We start from the raw sequence: 20,064 nt of genomic DNA on the forward strand, positions 1-20,064 counted from the left end.
GAATTTCTCAGCCAGGTGCATTGGTTCATGTGTGTAATCCCATTGATTCAGGAGACTAAGACAGGAGGTTGGAAAGTTTGAGGCCAGCATCAGCAAATTAGTGAGACCTGAGCAACTTAGTGGTACCGTCTCAAAATACAAAATAAAAAGGATTGGGAATGTAGTTCAGTGGTAAAGCGCTCTTGTGTTCAATTCCCAGTACCAAAAAAGAAACTGACCAACAAAAAAGATGTTCTTTCTTATTTTTTTTTTTTTTTTTTGTGGTACTGGGGATTAAACCTAGCTGCACTCTACTATTGAGCTACATCCCCAACCTTTTTATTATTTATTTTGAGACAGGAAGTTGCCCAGGCTTGTCTTCAACTGGTGATCCTCCTTAGTTCATGGAGTGGCTGGGTTTACAGTTTTTTGGTATTAGGAATTGAACCCAGTTGTGCTTAACCACTGAGCCATATTCCTAGGCCTTTATTATTATTATTATTTTAAATATTTAGTTTTAGGTGGACACAATATTTTATTTTTATGTGTTATGATCAAACCTAGTGTCTCATGCATGCTAGGTGAGCACTCTACCACTGAGCCACAACCCCAGGCCCCCTTTATTATTTTTTATTTAGAGACACAGTCTCGCTAAGTTGCTTAGGGCCTTGCTAAGTCGATGAGACTGGCTTTGAACTTGTGATCCTCCTGTTTTAGCCTCCTGAGTTGTTGGGATTACAGGTATGTGCCACTGCACCAAACTAAGAAATGACTTTTTTTTTTTTTTTCTTTTGTGGTGCTAGGGTTTGAACCCAGGGTTTTGTGCATGTGTGGCTGGCATTTTACCAACTGAGCTATATCCCCAGCCCTAAGAAATGAACTTCTTGAGAAGATATTTAAAATTAGTTCATAGCTGAGCATGGTGGTGCACACTTGTAATCTCAGTGACTCAGATGACTGAGGCAGGAGGATTGGAAATTTGAGACCAGATTCGGAAATTTAGTGAGACCCTGTCTCAGAACAACATAGAAAAGACCGGGGATATAGCTCAGAGGTAGAGTGCTCCTGGGTTTGATCCCAGAACTGGAAAAAAAAAAAAAAGGAAAATAAATAAATAAATTATGCATTAAATTCAAAAGTTTATTAATTGAGAATACCTTCTTTTGCTTTTAGTTAAGGGGTTCATATTTTACATAAGCAGTTTCATTCAGGACATTAATTTTCTTGTTATTGCTTCCTACATGCCAAGTGAGCAAAACAAATTTGTTCTGAATCACTCTTTTTATGTTTGTTCATGTGTCTTAGATTTGCATGAAAAGAAAATTAGGCTAGGGAAAGTGAAAATCCAGCTGAGTTGGTGGCTACTTGAGATCAAAATGAAGATTTTAAGGAAATTGATGAAAACTATTTTATTCTTATCATTCTTTCATCTTCCTAGGTGGCCAAGAATTAGTTACATGTCTTCTTCTCAAGTAACATTTATATTTTGGTAGATGATAAGGGCTAATGCTGACATAGTATTTTTATGTGAACTTTTAAAATTCTTAAAATAATTCTGTGAGTTGTAGGTGTTATTATTCCATTTTACAGATGAGGAAATCGAGGCATAAAGAGGTTAAGTAATTTACTTAAGATTAGCCAGGTAAACAGTGTTTGTTAGGACTGGGATTTAGACTAGGCACCCTAGCTTCAGGTTTTCTGTTCTTAATCATGCCATGTGATACTCATTAAATATAACTTCATAATGACAAATGCCTTTAAATAAATACACAATGCCTTTATTTAAATAGATAATGAAGCATTTTGATATGTTGGAAGACTAGAAGTTCAATTTACACCAAACATAGAAACTATTTGAGAGAGATCTAGAGTCATATCAAACACCAAAATCTAACTTAAATCTGTGTCAACAACGAGTCAGTTGATATTTTTTCTCTAGAATTAATTTCCCCTTTGTGTAAGGTGAAATTGAAAAATAGCAGGCCTATACCAGGTCTGTAGCAGGCAATATTGGAAAGAAGTGCAAATGGAGCTTATGAGTTAGTATAGCAGAATCTTTTTCCTGTAGGAACCTAAGAAGTGGAAGTTGAGTATTCCTTCATGGTATAATAGCTATCTTAGTTATTTGAGAGAAAAACATGAAGCCAATATTAGTTGTTTTTATATGTGTTTTTTTTTAACCCCTTTCTCATCCTTTTAGGTAATGTTGGTAGATGGATTTAAAGGACAGAAGGTCCAAGATGTAAAGAAGACTATTCAGAAAAAGATGATTGACAATGTATGTAACAGGTTATCCTCTGATTGGTTGTTTTGGAAGAGCTGTTAATGAATAGACTTAACTGTGTGATTAGCGGTGGGTTCCATAGTAGAGCTATGTTAAAGATATCATATAATTTTATGACAGGATATAAGCCTTATTTTTTTAATTTACTTTTTTAGTTGTAGTTGGACACAATACCTTTATTTATTTTTATGTGGTGTTGAGGATCCAACCCAGGGCCTTGCATGTGCTAGGTGAGCACTCTATTGCTGAGCCACAACCCCAGTCCCAAAGAATACAGGCCTTCTTAAGCAATTCACTTAATTTCATTTAACTTGTACTTCCCTTCCTGTGGATGAAGGGAAGGTAGAGTTCTAATGCTGATGTATGCAGAAGCACATACAGAGAACTTCCACGAGACATTCTGGCGATGTCCGTTTTAGAAACTGGTACAGAAGTTCTCTTTTTCTAGTATTTTCCTTTTTACTTTCATCCTTCCTTCACTTCTAATTTTTGTTGAAACTGTTTTGGTTTCCTATGCAAATTACCCAGAATTAAATTTTTTGTGACTTTCCATATCTTTAACATTTTTTTTTTTAGTTGTAGATGGACACATGTCTTTATTTTGTATATTTATTTTTATGTGGTGGGGAGGATTGAATCCAGTGCCTCATACATACTAGGCTGGTGCCGTACTACTGAGCCACAGCTCCAGTCCCATCTCTTTAAATTTTAATTTTTGTCAGTTATGTATGCCCATAATACAGAAAGACAATGGTCTATTAGGCATATTAAAATTAAAAAAGCAACAGTTTTCTATCTTTGTACATTCTCTTAATTTCTCTTCCTTGGAGGAGACCATTTTCAACTATTTTACTTTAGTATTGATCTCCACCTCTCTAATTGGTCTCTTTGTCTTCATTGTCTGAAGTTCTATCTTCCAAGTGTTCTACTCTGCTGGTAATACTCTCATTTGAGTTTTTAATTTGGTTTATTGTTTTCTGCATTTCCAGGATTTCTGTTTGTTTGTTTTTTATATCCTCTATCTCCCTATATAGTTGATCTTTTGCTTCTTGGATTTGTTTATGTAATTCATTGTCAAAGTGATTTTTCATTGTCTGAATTTGATGAATAATGTCTTCCTTGAGACTCCAGATCATCTGAAGCATGTATATCCTGAACTCTTTGTGTGACATTCCATCAGCTGCAGATATTACCTCATCTAATGTTGAATTGACCTGTATTGTTTGTGGTCCTTTCTTTCCTTGTCTTTTCATACTGCTCATGATTCTTTCCAGCTTTGTGAAACTGTTGTGCTAATGTTTTTCCCCTTATATATTTGTATTGTTCTTGAATAGCTCCAAAATCCCTCTTTTGCGGAAAAAGACAATGTTAACAGATCCCAATATCAACAGTACATTATCTAAGGACAAGTTTTCATTATTAATACATTTATAGTTAGATTCTAAGACTATAGATATTGGTTTTAATTATTACTTAAGAATATATTCCTTAGTTTCATAAAAGGTGTACCATATCTGGTGGCATATAGAAAACTTAATTTCAGACGAAGGATGTTATACTTAAAGGGAAAGGAGTGAGGGTATGAGGTTAAACTAACTTAGCACCTTTGGAGAACTCTAACCACTCGACTGGTAATTTATGGAAGAATGTACAGACTCAACCTCCTATTTAGATAGTTACCCTATGTATAGATAGCAAAAGTTAGGAGATTGAAAGTGGGATAGAGAGAATACGAATTAAAAAAAAAAGAAAAAAAATAACAAGGAAGAAAAGAGAAATAAGAGAAGGGAAAGGGAAGTAATATAGAAATAAAGAAAAAAAATGGGGAGGTGGGGTATATGCAATTCCTCTATATTATATTACTTTGGTAATTCAGTTGTTCATGTACAGTTCTTGGTTTCACATATGCTGAAGTTGTGGAAGAGAGAGAAGAAAAGAGAAAGAGGGAAAAAAAAAAAGTCTCTCAGAACACTGTTTTCCTTGCTTCCAGTAGGTGGCGTTGTCTATTCCTAGTTTGAGCCTCTGTATTCAGGGTGGTGGGTATAGCCAGTGTGAAGGGAAATGAGCTTCCACCTGTATCTTCCCTACTCTAGTCTCTGAGGTAGAAACCAGGTGCCTGTACAGTTGTTGTTTTGTGTTGAAAGCTACAATCCCCAAAAGCTTGTGGGAAATATTTTGAGTTATCGCAGCTAAGGGTGGGGGAGTTGGAAACCGGGTACCTGGATCAGCCGGAACCGTGCTGGTAGCCACACCCACTTTGATGGGTTTTAAGGGTTGATGGGCTTCCTGGAGACTAGCGCTCGGGGTGGGGCTGGACTTCCTCCTCCGGTCTGGCTGGGCGGCTGGCGTCTTCCTGTTCCGGTCTGGCTGGGCGGCTGGCGCGTCTTCCTGCTCCGGTCTCTATAATTGGTCTCTAATCTAAATGATTGTAATATAAATTTTCAGGATTAGTTATCCACCACTTAATTCAATATCCCCCTCCCAGCCCCTACCTGTGTATTTTTTTTATGTACTGGGGATTGAACTCAGGGGCACTTGACCACTGAGCCACATCCCCAGCCCTCTTTTGTATTTTATTTAGAGACAGGGTCTTAGAGTTGCTTTTTGCCTCCCCATTGCTGAGGCTGGCTTTGAACTTGCCATCCTCCCTTTTCAGTTTCCCATGCTGCTGGGATTACAGGCGTGCACCACTGTACCCGGCTCCACCTGTGTATTTTCTAATGTCACATATTTGTGTATACTTCTTCATCCCTCATTTTCCCTATAGAGTTTTATTATAATTTATGTTAGATCAGTAGCCATTTTTTACACTTTTGAGACATGGCTAATCCGTTGTAGTATAGTGAGAATTTTGTTCTCCAGCTTTCAGTTTTCCATGAGGTTAGTAATTGTTTTTATTTATTTATTTTTATTTATTAATGTTAAATTATCCTTTTTTTGAGTATAATGTCATAGAAAGAGACAGTTATCTGTCTGCATAGTGTGTAATTAGGATATCTGTAGTTCTAATCTCTTTTTAAAAAGCTTTTTCTTTTAAGCCTTATCTTATTTCCACTTCCAAAACTATTTCATACCACTAATTCCTGAGCCTTTTGGAAATCCTATAATGCACACTGAACTGGTTTTCAGTTTTTTCTACTGGTGGCTTAGGATTCAGCTGACTTTCTTATTTCTGCTAAAAGAATGTTACTCATCCTGCTTTTTGGCTTCCAGTTTTTTGTTTGTTTGTTTGTTTTTGGGATTGAACTCGGGGGCACTTGGCCCCTGAGCCACATCGCCAGCCCTATTTTGTATTTTATTTAGAGACGGGGTCTCACTGAGTTGCTTAGGGCCTCACCATTGTTGAGGCTGGCTTTGAACTTGCGATTTTCCTGTCTCAGCCTCCTGAGCTCTGGAATTACAGGTGTGTGCCACTGTGCCCAACTGGCTTCCAAAATTTGATTGATATTTTTTCTTTTCCCCTTCTTGTCTTTGTAGATACTTACCATTAAAAAAAAAAAGAAAAAAAATCCAAAACATTCCTTCTCCTTGTTTATTGTAATTTTGAAAGGGAATTAAATGTCTATTTTTAAACAATTATCTTTAAATTTTTTCAAATATATATATTTTTAGTTGTAGTTGGACCCAATACCTTTATTTTATTTATTTATTTTTATGTGGTGCTGAGGATCAAACCCAGTGTGCTTGGTGAGCACTCCACTGCTGAGCCATAACTCTAGCCCCTAAACCATCATCTTTAAGCCACAAATCTCAGCTGTTTAATTTCAGCATGAAGAATTACATTAAAAATACAGAGTAGTGAGTCATTTTAGGAATAATAATACTAGATTTATTTAAAATAATTATGTTAGCTTGAAATGTTTAGAACAGTAGACATTAAGAGATACTGGGACTGGGGCTATCACTCAGTGGTAGAGTTCAATCCCTGTGACTGGAAAAAAAGAAAAATATATATTTTACTTCCCATTCCCTGCCCCCCTCCCCCCCCCAAAATTGTGGGAATTAAAAAAATATTTTTATTTAGTCATTGATGGGCCTTTATTTTATTTTTTTTATATGTGGTACAATGGTTCAAACCCAGTTTCTCACACATGCTAGGCACATGCTCTACCATTGAGCTACAATCCCAGTCCCTTGTGGGAAATTTTCATGGTAATAACATCTTCAGTAAAAAACTTCTTATGTTTATTCTTTGTGTACTTAAAAAAACAAAACACAACAGTAGTTCCATGTATTTAATTTCATATTTTCTTTAAAAAAATTTTTTTTTAGTTGTAGATGCATACAATACCTTTATTTATTTATTTGGTGCTGTTGAGGATTGAATCCAGTGCCTGACATGTGCTAGGCAAGCTCTCTACCACTGAACCACAACCCTGGCCCTCCTATTTTCTTAGTATTTTTATAACAAGGATAAAGAGCTATCACTAGCAGCCTAACTATTAAATCACAGGATAAAAAACTACTAAAAACTTTTTTGTTTTTCTCTGAAAAGCAGCTAGGGAAAGATAGGCTTGATAAAAATGGGTCTTTCCAAAGCAGATATTTCATAGACGGAAAGATAGCTTCAACTTTGGGAAGAGGGAAGACAATGAAAGATGGGTTTTGGTTAATAGTGTAGTATGTTTTAAAAAGTACTGTTTTCATCCTCAAGTAGTGGAGATTGATTTGACTAATACCTGATATATTTTTGCTTACTTTCATTTAGGGAGATGCATTTATTTACATGGAACCAGAGAAACAAGTGATGTCCAGGTCTTCTGATGAATGTGTCGTGGCTCTGTGTGACCAGTGGTTAGTCTCTCTTATGGCAAGAAAATTCCATTAGTCACTTTGCTCACCTCTGAGTTAAAAAACAAACAAACAAAAAAAACAATCAATTTGTCCACCCAGGTACTTGGATTATGGTGATGAGAACTGGAAAAAACAGACATCCCAGTGCTTGAAGAACATGGAAACGTAAGATGGGAGAAAATGATGAGAGAGGAATGGTGATGAGAAACTGAAAACATGGAAGATGATGAAGGTGAAAAGAGACACTTTGTCTTTTGTTCTTTCTAGATTCTGTGAGGAGACCAGGAGGAACTTTGAAGCTTCCTTAGGTTGGCTACAAGAACATGCTTGTTCAAGAACTTATGGTTTAGGTAAGCAATTTTCAAACATTTCTATTTGAATGACTTTGCCAGTTATACAACAGATACACATTTTTACACCCCTTGCCCCTTGTGTTTTCTGAATTGACAGTGACAGGTTTTGTTGGAGGGTGAGGGAAACTAGGGTGTGATCCCTGGCCGTTTACCTGGTGGTAGAAATATGTCCTCTCTAACACATAAAGCTTCTATGGTGTGACTTTTTTTTTATAGACTCTAGAGCGTCACTTGTTTTGTTTTTATCTAGTGTGTTATTTGTATTAGTTATTTAAGTAGAATTTAAGAACTTCCGAAGTAAATAGTTTTGTAAATAGTTTTGCTGTAACCCTCTTGAAAATGTAGATTCTATAGATGAAGTGACTTAGATTCCTGATCCATGAATTTTCTTTTTTATTTTTCAGGCACTCGTCTGCCTTGGGATGAACAGTGGCTAATTGAATCACTCTCTGATTCTACTATTTACATGGCATTTTACACAGTTGCACACCTGTTGCAGGGCGGCAACTTGCGTGGACAGGCAGAATCTCCACTGGGTATCAGGTTGGTAAATAGTTAAGGGAAAGGAGTATATTTCATTAGCAAGCATTGAAATCTTTTGATTTACATGTTTGATTTACATTATTTTTGTTTTAATACAGTGCACAACAGATGACTAAGGAAGTTTGGGATTATATTTTCTTCAAGGATGCACCATTTCCTAAGACTCAGATCCCAAAGGAAAAATTAGATCAGTTAAAGCAGGAGTTTGAGTTCTGGTATCCTGTGGATCTTCGAGTATCTGGCAAGGATCTTATTCCAAATCATCTTTCATATTACCTTTATAATCATGTGGCTATGTGGCCGGAACAAAGGTGAATGCTAAAATACATGTGGACTAGATTTATTGATTGTCAATAAGGGTGTCTTGTAATTTCAAGTATCCTAAGAAATTTTTGTGGAGAGGACAGCTAGACTTGACAATAAAATTTTTTTCTTATTAAATGTACAATAAAGCAGAAAGCATACATCTTCTTATCTGTTATATTTAGAAACAAGGGTTTCTAAATATAACTTAGGCCACCAAAACATGTTATACTTCAGGGGCACTGAAGGTATAGTTCATTTGATCCATTAGATGTAGGAATTAAAGGCAATTTGAGACATTAGAATTTGAAGGAACCCCCCCTTTAGAGTTGGGAGCTCCATGATTCCAGCATTAATTGGTAGCACTATTTTGACCAGAATCTGGGTCCACACACACTGTGTGCTCTGGGGTGGTCCTTCTGTCCTCCTTTATCTTGATGCAGGTGTGTCTCTGCTTTTTTCTCTCGTCTTTCAAATATCTGAAGAAAGCAGCAACTCAGTCTGTCCAAATTTTATTTCATAAAGCCAAAACAATCTCATAAAACTTGTATTTAGGAAGACATTCTATTTTTTTTTCTCCCCCTCAGGAATGCAAGGAAGATTTTTAAAGTAGAGGATTGAAATCTAATGTGGTTCTTGTACTACTTGTCATACAATTATTTTACTCTTTGATTTTTTTTTTCTTTTTTTTTTTTTTTTACTCTTTGATTTAAAAAATATTTTTAAGGAAATTAAAGCCAGGTGTGGTAACACATAGTTATAATTACAGTGGCTTGGGAGGCTGAGGCAGGAGGATTGTGAGTTCAGAGCCAGACTCAGCAACTTAGTGAGGCCCTGAGCAACTTAGCAAGACTCTGTCTCAAAATAATATATAAAAAAGGTTGGGGATTTGGCTCAGTGGTTAAGTGCCCCTACATTCAATCCCTGGTGCCAAAAAAAAAAAAAAAAAAAAAGAAAGAAAGAAAGAAAGAAAGAAAAAAGAAACTGGGTATCTTAGAGTAGCGCTTTTTTTTTTTTTTTTTTTTTTTAAATAAGTACAACATGCCTTTATTTTGTTTATTTTTATGTGGTGTTAAGGATTAAACTCAGTACCTCATACATGCTAGGCAAATGCTCTGCCCCTGAGCTATAGCCCCAGCTCCTTTGAGTAGCATTTACTATTAAATTGAATCTTATCTTTGCACTATTTTTTTGTATTTTTTAGTTTTTAAAAAATTACAGGTAAGTAATAACATCAAGTACTTATGCCAGGCATTTGTTCTAATCACTTTCAGTAACTGCTTTAATTCTCATTACAACTTTTTGAGGCAGATCTCTGATATCCTTATTTTACAAACAAGGAGCCTTACTTGAGGCAAAGAGGGATCAAAAATTCACCCAGAGCTACCCAATTAGATAAGTAGAAGAACCAGATGTAAACCCAGGAATCTGCTCCCAGAAACTTGCTTTTACCCATTGTGCCTCATATGATCTCATTTGTTCTTTTTTTTTTTTTGGTACCAGGAATTGAACCCGGGGGTGCTTAACCACTGAGCCACATCCCCAGCCCTTTTTATACGTTATTTTGAGACAGGGTCTTACTAAATTGCTGAGGCTGTCTTTGATCTTGTGATTCTCCTGCCTCAGCTTCTCAAGTTCTGTCATTACAGGTGTGTGCCCACTGCACCCAGCACATGATCTCATTTTTAAAATGAATGAATAAATGTACACACAGTTTGAAAATTCAGAGAGTGTATAAAGTAAAAAAGTAATAGTGAATTTTGAACCCTGTGCCTATACCACTGTACTTCTGAAAATTGATCACTTTTAGTTGGTAGTACTATTCTGACCAGAATTTGGATCTGCATGATCTTGGTGCTCCAGGATAGTCCTCTGTCCTCTTCCATGTTTATCCAGGTGTATTTCTATTTTTCTCTTTAGTCCCTCAAGTAGCTGAAGGAACAAACTCTTGATTTCTTCTGGAAAAAAATTATTTATGTGTATGCTGGCACCAGTTACCTATATTTAAAATTTATTCAGTGATAACTGTGCTGTATATGCTGTTCTCTTTTTTTCCCCCCACTTAATATATATTTAGGATCTTTTCTACTCATACATATAGCCTTGCCTATATTTTTAAAATAGTTATATTATTGTATGTGTGCATCATCATTTCTTTAGTTAGTCCTTTGTTTGTTTATATGTATTTCTTGTTAAATACAGGACAGCAGCTGGGGTGGTAGAGCACTTTCCTTGCTTGTACAAAGCCCTGGGTTCTATCCCTCAAAACAGACACAAAAGAAGCCAGACCATAGTAAATTTCCTGTATATTTGTCTGAGCAATTTTTTATGAGTATTAAAATTTACCTCGGAATTTTAAACATAAGCCATAGTCTTTCTTTAATTTTCATTTTCTGTCTTTAAACATTTACCTGTGAAGTGACAAATGGCCTACAGCTGTGAGAGCAAACGGACATCTCCTCCTCAACTCTGAGAAGGTAAGGCTTATTGCCCCTTGAAAGTTTAAAATTCCTGGAAGTCTTTTCAGATTTAGAAAGTTGTACTTTTTATAGGAATATGAATCAATCAGAGAGTTCAGGACTGACAGCACAAATTAAATACAATAATAATCACAAATTAAATACAGTAATAAATAATCCCTAGTACCAGGGATTGAACCCAGGGTGCTTAACCAGGGAGCCATATCTCCAGCCTATTTTATTTTTTATTTTGAGACAGGGTCTCACTAAGTTGTTTAGGTCCTTGCTAAATTGCTGAGGCTGGTCCCAAATTTGTAATTCTCCTGTTTCAGCCTCTTGAATTGCTGGGATTACAGACTTGCGCCACCATGCCCTGGTAAATAAAAGTGAGCAAATAGAGTAGATAGTTTCATTGAGGGAAGAAGAGGAATATTTATTTGTGAGACAAGGTCTTGGTAAGTTGCTGAGGCTGACTTTGAATTTGTGATCCTCCTCCCTCAGGCTCCCAAGTCACTGGGATTACAGGTGTGTGCCACCACACCTGGCAAGATCTTTTTCAGTAACTTGAGAAAGGGATTTAGTGCTTTTTGTTTTTACTCTGACCACTAAATTAGAAAACAAGATTTTGAAGTTTATGTGATTTCTAGGTGTCACTTAATGCTTTTTCCTAGATAATCTATTATCATTCTCTATGCTGAAAATTGAAAAAAAAAAACCTATCACCCCCATTATTGTCACTATTAATTTGTGTGACTCTTTTATAGGCTACATAGGACTATAATTAATTAGCATTCTTGAGAGGAGGTTGTGCAGACTTCTTGACAGTACCCTTATTTTCCCCTCTAATACCTTTGTGCATAGAGAAAGGCATCTCCAATTAAAAAAAAAAGTATTATTTATGATTCAAGAGGTTTTTTTTTTTGGGGGGAGCGGGTACCAGGGATTGAATTCAGGGGCTCTTGGTCACTGAGCCACATCCACAGCCCTATTTTGTATTTTATTTAACGACAGGGTCTGACTGAGTTGCTTAGTGCTTCGCTGTTGCCAAGACTGACTTTGAATTTGTGACCCTCCTGTCTTAGCCTCCTGAGCTGCTGGGATTATAGGTGGGCACTACTGTGCCTGGCCCACAGTTTTGTGTTGCTGAGGATTAAACCCAGGGCCTTAACCTTGCAAGCATTCTGCTGCAGAACTATATACTCCCAGCCCAGTATTATTTATTTATTATTAGTAAATATTGTATATGTTACAACCAATGAATTTTATTATGACCAGTGAAAGGTAGTGGCAAAAGAGTATTAGTATCTATGTCTTAAAAGAAATAGGTGTAGATTTGAGCAAACAGCATATGATATGAACTTTAGTATAAAATGTCAGATTTAGCCATTGGTGTAAAAGTAACACGTAATTAAAATGTTTATTAGCTTGGTGTGTTGACAAGCACCTGTAAGCCTATGCCTTGGGAGGCTGAGGCAGGAGGATCATAAATTAAAAGCCAGCTTCAACAACTTAGTGAGGCCCTTGGCAACTTAGCGAGACCCTGTCAAAAAGGTCTGGGATGTGATTCAGTGGTTGAGCACCCCGGGCTCAATCCTTGGTACCCTCCCTTACCAAAGATAGTCTGTACATTAGACTTAAAAAAAAAAAAAAAGGCTGTTTAGCAACATGAGTTGTATTATAGATTTTGTTAGATTAACTTGATTATTGAATTCCTCTTTTCTTCGTAAGTCAAAGTGGATCCATATATTTTGTAATCGTATTAGGATGTAACCTTTTCTTTGGCTTATCTGAACATTGTTGTATACTGACTTTATTAGAATGATGCTTTATTGTCATGTAGTGGAAAATTGATGTAATATCTGTTCTTCGGCATTAGCAAAGTTTCAGTAACAACATAAAACATTTTAAATATTAAAGATTGTCATTCTGTGAACGGTACCCTCCTAGATACACTGCCTTAGGGCAGAGCACAACTTGAACAACCAGTTATTGTGACCATATGACAGGAACCTTCCTAAAATCCTAATTCTTAACTTCTCGAGCTAGTCTATTCTATTTCTGAAGGACTCTTGAGTGCTGTACAGCTCTTGCTTATGTACCTAGCTTAAGCGTTCTGGTTATAGTGGAATCATTCCACATGTCTAACCAGTTACCTGGGGTGATAAGGATAATGGAAATCAGAGTAGACTGAATGTTGGACTTGAGATCCACTCCTAGCTTTGTCACTAATGAGCTAAATAACTCAAGACAAGTAACTTTATTGGTTTAAGTTCAGATTTTTTTTCTCTAAAATTCATGTAAAGGGATGGGGTTGTGGCTCAGTGGTATAGCACCTGCCTAGCACATGTGAGGCACTGGGTTCAATCTTCAGTACCACATAAAAGAATAAATAAAGTTAAAAAAAAATAAAATTTATGTATTTTTCCTTTTCTGTGTTTTGAATTCCTTTTTATTTTGTCATGTCCAACTTAGTTAAATTTGACTTGGCTGATTTGGTTTATTATATTTATGTATGTTGTCATTAATGCCTAATTATTGACTTTCTATTTCAGATGTCAAAATCCACAGGCAACTTCCTAACTTTGACCCAAGCTGTTGACAAATTTTCAGCTGATGGTGAGTTATGCATTTTTGTTATTACTGTTGCACAGAATCTGATTTTCCTTAGATAAAGACAAGTTAAAATAGGTGTTTTAATTTTTTATCTTTTGCTTTGAACAAAATTTTAAAATATTCATAATTTCTTTATGGATAAACGACATAAATTATAAGAATTACTGATATAATCCATCTAGGAGCAAACTTCATCTAAAGTTAGTCTTCTTTTAAATGAAAGTCACTATAATTGCTGAGATTCAAAACTGGTTTTGTAGAGAACTTGGGCCTATAGGAAGCTTAGATATTTACTCTGTATTTGGTTTTTCAATGGAAGATTTGAATGTGAGAACATTTACTTTTCAGAAATATTTTTTCCCCTGACCTTAGAATTTTTCATTTTATTAGTATTTTGGGAAGAAACAAAATTAGTATTATCTTTAAGGAACCATTCATTTCTATTTAACTAGTCCTTGGTCATCGTGATAATTTTTTTGTTGATCATGGCTAGCCCATTTTGAGTTCCTGATTTCTCTATTGGAACTGAATTATTTCTGTTTCTTAGAATACATTATTTAAAATTGTATTTGCGTTTGGATAAGTAATACATTCATATGGTTCAAAATATAGAAGATCTGAAAAGCATATGCATTAAAAATATACCCTCTTTTATCCCTTAGCTATCCAGTCTTTCTCAGTTTAATAAAATTATCAATTTCTTCACATACTCTCTTATATATTGCTAGTGGGAGTGCAATTTGTACAGCTGTCTTGGAGGCAATTTTGGCAATTCCTAACAAAGCTTATCTTACCTTTTTTTGCCTTATAGTCCCACTTATAGGGATTTGCCCTGGAGCACTTCCTCCAACAATACCAAAAAATGTGTACATTATTGACTGTAGCAGTGTTTGAACTTGTAAAATATTGGAAGCAACCTAAATGCTTTTGTGTAGGAGAGTGAATGAATAAACTGTGCTAAACCACATAATGGAATACTGTATAATTATAAAAAGCAAGGATAAGAAAGATCTCTATCAATTAATTCCAAAATTTGTGGAAAAAACAAGCAAACCAAGAAACCCACAAAACAATAACATTATCTATGCAAAAGAACCATTTAATTAAACAAAACAAAACAAAAAACTACTATATGCATCCCTCATGTAGAAAAGTAGGAGATAAATAATATATGTGTCTATTGATTTTAAAACAGTTGTAGAATAGGCCAGGTGTGGTGGTACACATTGTAATCCCAGTAGCTCAGGAGGCTTTGAGGAGGATTGCAAGGTAAAAGCCAGCCTCAGCAATTTAGCAGGGTCCTAAGCAACTTAGCAAGACCTTGTCTCAAAATAAAAATTTAAAAATGGGCTGGGGTTGTGGCTTAGTGATAAAGTGCTCCTGGGTCCAGTCCTTGGAGAATGATAAACTAGACACTGAAGAGATTAGTAACCTATGACTATGAGGTAGGTGGGAAACACTGGGAAGAATGGGAATTTGCTAGTAAAGATGAAGAAGGAGCTGTACTTCTCTGAGTGTACCTTTTTGTATAACTTTGAGTCTTAGAGCCACAATAATGTTTCTTTCTTCTTTTTAAAAAAAATACATTTATTTGTAGATGGACACAATACATTTGTACTTTTATTTTATTTATTTGTTTTTTATGTGTTGCTGAGGATTGAATCCATTGTCTCACACATACTAGGCAAACGCTCTCCCACTGAGCTACAATCCCAGCCCCCATAATAATGTTTCTTGTACCAAAATATCAAGCACATAATTAAAATCAAAGGATGTGGTGGCAGGGGACTCCAAATGGTGATAAATGGACAAAGCTATATTGCAAATGGAAACATGACTATAATGAAGGGGATAGGGAAGAACAACTTAACTTTGAAAACAGTATTTTGGTTAAATACAAACACTAAAGAAAGAACTCTACACAAATACCGTAGTTAGTAAGTCTGCTTCTTACTAGAAATAAAAGCACTAATGAAAATGTGTTTACCAAGGTTGAATAAAAAAATAAATATATTGTGGATGAGAACCTCTTTCTCAGAGAGCTTACTTTCAGAAGAAGTTATAAAAAGTAAAAGAGAAAGGCTGGAATAAACCATGTAATGTTGAATTGAAATTGGCAATATGATTTTTATGATTTTTATTTTATTTTTAGATATATAGATACAGAAATAAACATTGATGCTTATGTGCATGTGGGTTAGTATACATACATATATCTTCCTAGTTCTGTCTGCTTGAGTGAGCCTCGGAGTAGTGACACCCAGTAGCAATGAAATGTGTTCAGATCTTGGTTCTAAACACCGTTCTCTTACAAAAGGAATGAGAGCTCCTAGGAAAAGTGATTGATTTGGTAGGAAAAGTACAAGATGAGTGTGAACCAGCTGCCAAAATAAGGAAGTACTTGCCAGGTGCAGTATCACACACCTGTAATCCCAGTGGTTTGGGATGCTCAGGCAAGAGGGTCACAAGTTTAAAGCCAGCTTCAGCAACTTAACTAAGGTCCCAAGCAACTTAGTGAGACCCTGTCTCTAAATAAAATATAAAAAAGGGCTGGGGATGTGGCTGTGATTAAGTGCCCCTGGGTTCCATCCTGGTTTTTAAAAAAAGAAAGTAAGGAAGACTTATGAAAGCAGGAAACGTTTTGTTTGTTTTCTGTGGTGCTGGGGATTTAATCCCAGGGCCTCATACTTGCTAGGCTAGTATTCTACCACTAGACTATCCTCTGCCCTGAGTGGGGATATGTTGAAAGGACACCAGAGTCAATTTGAAGGAGCTTCCATTAGTACATGCTGAAACAATTTAGGCATCAATAAATAATAATAGTATTGGATTATAACCTAATGGATAAAATAAATATCTCTGGGTCCATACTGATATCTACTAATTATTGAATAAATAAATCAGTGGGGGAAGTAAGGAAATCTTTTCCTTGAAGTCACTTAATGTAGAAATACTGAGTGAACTATAAAATCACCAGTAGTCAAACACCATGATAATAATTGTTATAGGCAAGATCCACCAATGGTTGATAAAATGGGTTAAAGTTTCAGAAAAATAGGATATTTGCATATTTTCAGTGTTTCTCATCTTATTTATTAATCATAAAGGAAAAAATAGTAATTTTATAGTAGAAATGCTTGGTGCATAGCCAAGTGATCAAGGTTAGCAGTAACAGTACTTAAGTCATATCAATATTATGTACCTTCCTGATAGGATACTCAGAGGGGGTACAACATTTTTTTGTGGTGTTCTTACCAGAGGTTCATAACCTCAGGCTACTCATGAGGAAACATCACACAAAACTAAAATTGAGAGCAGTTTTATTAAATAACTGACATCAAAACTGTTAATGCCATAAAGGACAAGGGAAGACTAAAAAACTGTCATAGATTTGAAAAGAACAAAGGGAGACACAGCCATGAAATGCAGTGTGAATTTCTGAATTGGATCTTTTTTTTAAAAATATTTATTTTTTTTAGGTGTAGATGGACACAACCCAATGCCTTTATTTTTATGTGGTGCTGAGGATCGAACCTGGGTCCCGCCTGTGCTAGGCGAGCGCTCTACCGCTGAGCCACAATCCCAGCCCCTGAATTGGATCTTGAAGTAGAAAAAAAGATCTTAGGGGAAATGATGGAAAATTTATATAAGTTCTATAATTTGATTAATAATATTGTACTAATGTTAACTTCCTGGTTTTGATACTATAGTTATGTAAGTTGTTGACATTTAGAAAGCTGGGTAAATGATACATATTTATTCTCTACTGATTTTTGTGATTTTTTAGTTGAGTGTAAAGTTGTTTCAAAGTAAAAAGTTAAAATGTTTTCACCTTGTGTGTGCCAAAAAGTATTTAATGCATATAAAACTTAATGTTTCATGTTCTCATCTTCCTCCTTTAGGATATAGAAAGTAGCTTTACTGTTCTGTATTTTTCCTTTTTTCACTTAGCAATTCTTATATTGGACTATAGTGAGTTACTTTTTTTTTTGTAGCAATATAGCATTTCATTGTAGATATATGTCCTGTAATTTTTTAAAAATTAGGCTTATTGATGGATATTTACTTTTTTTCTTGTATTTTCAAATGAAAGATTTTGGTAGTACTAAGAGATGAGAATTGAAGAATTAAAGTTTTATTAGTTGAAAACTGAAACAAAGTAATTTTAGTACTGAGAAATTGAATAAGCATGTGTATACATAGAGCAACAGTGTGTGTTCTCATGCATTAAAATACCATAATATTTTTCTACTTTTAAATGAGACTGAGATATTGATGGGGAAACCACAAAGAAATGTCTATCCCTAATTCATCATTTTCTTCCTTTGCCTTATTAAAGATCACTTTATCTCATTAGCTCAATATGCCTGAGAGGAAGCACATATTAATGCTAAATGTATGTAAATTAATATAGATTGTTCAGATGTTTGAACAGCATTGTTAGGGTTCTTACTTTTGGTGATTTTTATTTTTGCTGTTGGTCTAGTACAGTACTTTAAAACAATTGTGATTTCTTTCCTTCCTTCCGTCCTTCCTTCCGTCCTTCTGTCCTTGATGGACAGATGCCTTTATTTTATTTGGTTTATTTTTATGTGGTGCTAAGGATCAAACCCAGTGCCTCATACATGGGAAGCAAGTGCTGTGCCACTGAGCTACTGCCCCAGCCCCAATTGTTGTTTCTTAATGTGTATGTGGACTTTGTCCTGTGTTATGTGTTGTGTACCTAACTAGAGACATAGTTGATACTCAGTAAACATATTATCAGTTCATTTACTTGATTTCCCCTCACCCTTCTTTCAGGAATGCGCTTGGCTCTGGCTGATGCTGGTGACACTGTTGAAGATGCCAACTTTGTGGAAGCCATGGCAGATGCAGGTATTCTCCGTCTATATACCTGGGTGGAATGGGTAAAAGAAATGGTTGCCAACTGGGACAGCCTAAGAAGTGGTCCTGCCAGTACTTTCAATGATAAAGTTTTTGCAAGGTAATGTATGGGTCCCAAACACTTTTTTTTTTTTTTTTTTTAAACTTAGTGGTGGTGCATTTTTAAGTTTTCTTTTTTTCCCTAAATATAAGTTACATGATAATAGTAGCTACTATTTATTGAAGGCTTGTTTGTGCTAGGTGCTATGTTAATTACTTTGCATCTTTAGCTTTAGCCTCAAAGCAACTTTATTTGGAAAAGATATTATCAACTCTATTTAAGAAACTGAGACTTAGAAAAATAAACTGTTGCATTAAATACCTTGAGGCTAGTAATTGAAAACTTAGTATATGAACTTGTTTTTCTGTCCTCAAAGCCTGTTCTTATATAACCATTTTCCTATACTGTTTCTGCATGTTAAAAAAATGAGTAAAATGATTCTTTGTTGTCTAGCAGGACAAACAACCAATTGTAAATGCAATAATAGGGATAAAGAGAATTCTTGGGAGATGTGTGAATTCTGGGTGTTTTTGAAAAATAAATAGGAGATATACAGGGAGAGGAGAAATTATGTCAAACCATGGAAAGGGTATAATAGTTATTTGACTTATAGTACGTGGAGTGCAAAGATAGGCAGTGAAAAAGATTGGTGTCACTTTAGGCTAAATAAAGAAGGGCCTGGGCTGAGATTGTAGCTCAGTGGTAGAGCGCTTGCCTAGCATGTGTGAGGTACTGGGTTCGGTCCTCAGTACCACAAATAAACAAAGGTTTATTAAAAAAAAAAAAAAAGGCCTGAGGTGGTAAGAAAAAAATTTTTTTCCTAATATTCAGTATCAGTTACTTGAAATGCAGCAGTTAAGGCCTGGCTATGACTTTAATTAAGCTATTTTCATGGGCTTCAAAACAGAGTTTCCATTAAGGAATTTTAAACAAACATTGTTAACTGTGCTATCATAAGCAGGAACCTTAAACGTAAAAGAGGGCAATACTTAATGGTGAATAAACAAAAAAGAGACTATAATAATTAGTTTTAAGGAGAACAAAGATGGTTTTGTGTTGAGCAGTTTTAAATGTTTTAGATAGTGTTCTCATTTTATTGCTTATTAGTGTATGCAGCAGCTTTATATACATATACATATATACTGTGTATATATAAATATATATTTGTATGTAAATATATGTATTTGTGTATAATTGTCTTTAAATGCAGTAACTTTTTTTTTTCCAATAGTGAAATGAATGCAGGAATTATAAAAACAGATCAAAACTATGAAAAGATGATGTTTAAAGAAGCTTTGAAAACAGGATTTTTTGAGTTTCAGGTATGCTATTCTTTTGGTATAAAACATGTCATTGTGAATATAGTATGTTTTTCCCTTGCTGTAACCTAATTGCATGTTTAAAGTGCAGGCTGAAAATCTGGTTAGGAAATTTTTAAATTCACTTGTGATTTTTAAGTGTTTCTTTGATATTTTTTCTCTTGTATTCATTTAATATAAAGAATTCTGCTCTTATTTGATCCATGAATATTAATAATGTTAAATCTAAAAATCAGCTTATACTTTGTAGGAAAAGATTTAAAAGCTGATAATAATGAAGGAAAATTTGTAATTAATTGTTATTTTGAAAGCCAGTATCTTCTGAGGTTTTCCACAAGGTGTCAGTATTTCTTAAAGATTGTCATTTCAAGTGTTTAAGGTAAAAAAAAAAAAAAAAAACTTTTTTAATATTCTTTAGGAAAGACTGATATAGATTTACTTGCAAATTTTGAAAGATTAAATGAATTGCATGGTAAAGGAAGGAGACCCTCAT

At 35.1% G+C, this 20,064-nt stretch overlaps 1 protein-coding gene across 2 annotated transcripts in view; it reads left to right on the forward strand.

The window, feature by feature from the left end:
* The window catches only part of Lars1 (leucyl-tRNA synthetase 1), a 73,186-nt gene that overhangs the window by 33,304 nt on the left and 19,818 nt on the right, over positions 1 to 20,064 (forward strand). For both annotated transcript variants that reach the window (XM_076856764.1, XM_076856763.1), the window contains exons 15-24: positions 2,180 to 2,257; positions 6,972 to 7,057; positions 7,157 to 7,222; positions 7,325 to 7,407; positions 7,815 to 7,953; positions 8,052 to 8,264; positions 10,676 to 10,733; positions 13,268 to 13,331; positions 18,129 to 18,312; positions 19,484 to 19,574. In XM_076856764.1, coding sequence (XP_076712879.1) covers positions 2,180 to 2,257; positions 6,972 to 7,057; positions 7,157 to 7,222; positions 7,325 to 7,407; positions 7,815 to 7,953; positions 8,052 to 8,264; positions 10,676 to 10,733; positions 13,268 to 13,331; positions 18,129 to 18,312; positions 19,484 to 19,574 — 1,062 coding nt within the window. The remainder of the gene's footprint in view (positions 1 to 2,179; positions 2,258 to 6,971; positions 7,058 to 7,156; positions 7,223 to 7,324; positions 7,408 to 7,814; positions 7,954 to 8,051; positions 8,265 to 10,675; positions 10,734 to 13,267; positions 13,332 to 18,128; positions 18,313 to 19,483; positions 19,575 to 20,064) is intronic.

This window comes from Callospermophilus lateralis, chromosome 5, assembly GCF_048772815.1.
Source record: "Callospermophilus lateralis isolate mCalLat2 chromosome 5, mCalLat2.hap1, whole genome shotgun sequence".
NCBI lineage: Eukaryota > Metazoa > Chordata > Mammalia > Rodentia > Sciuridae > Callospermophilus > Callospermophilus lateralis.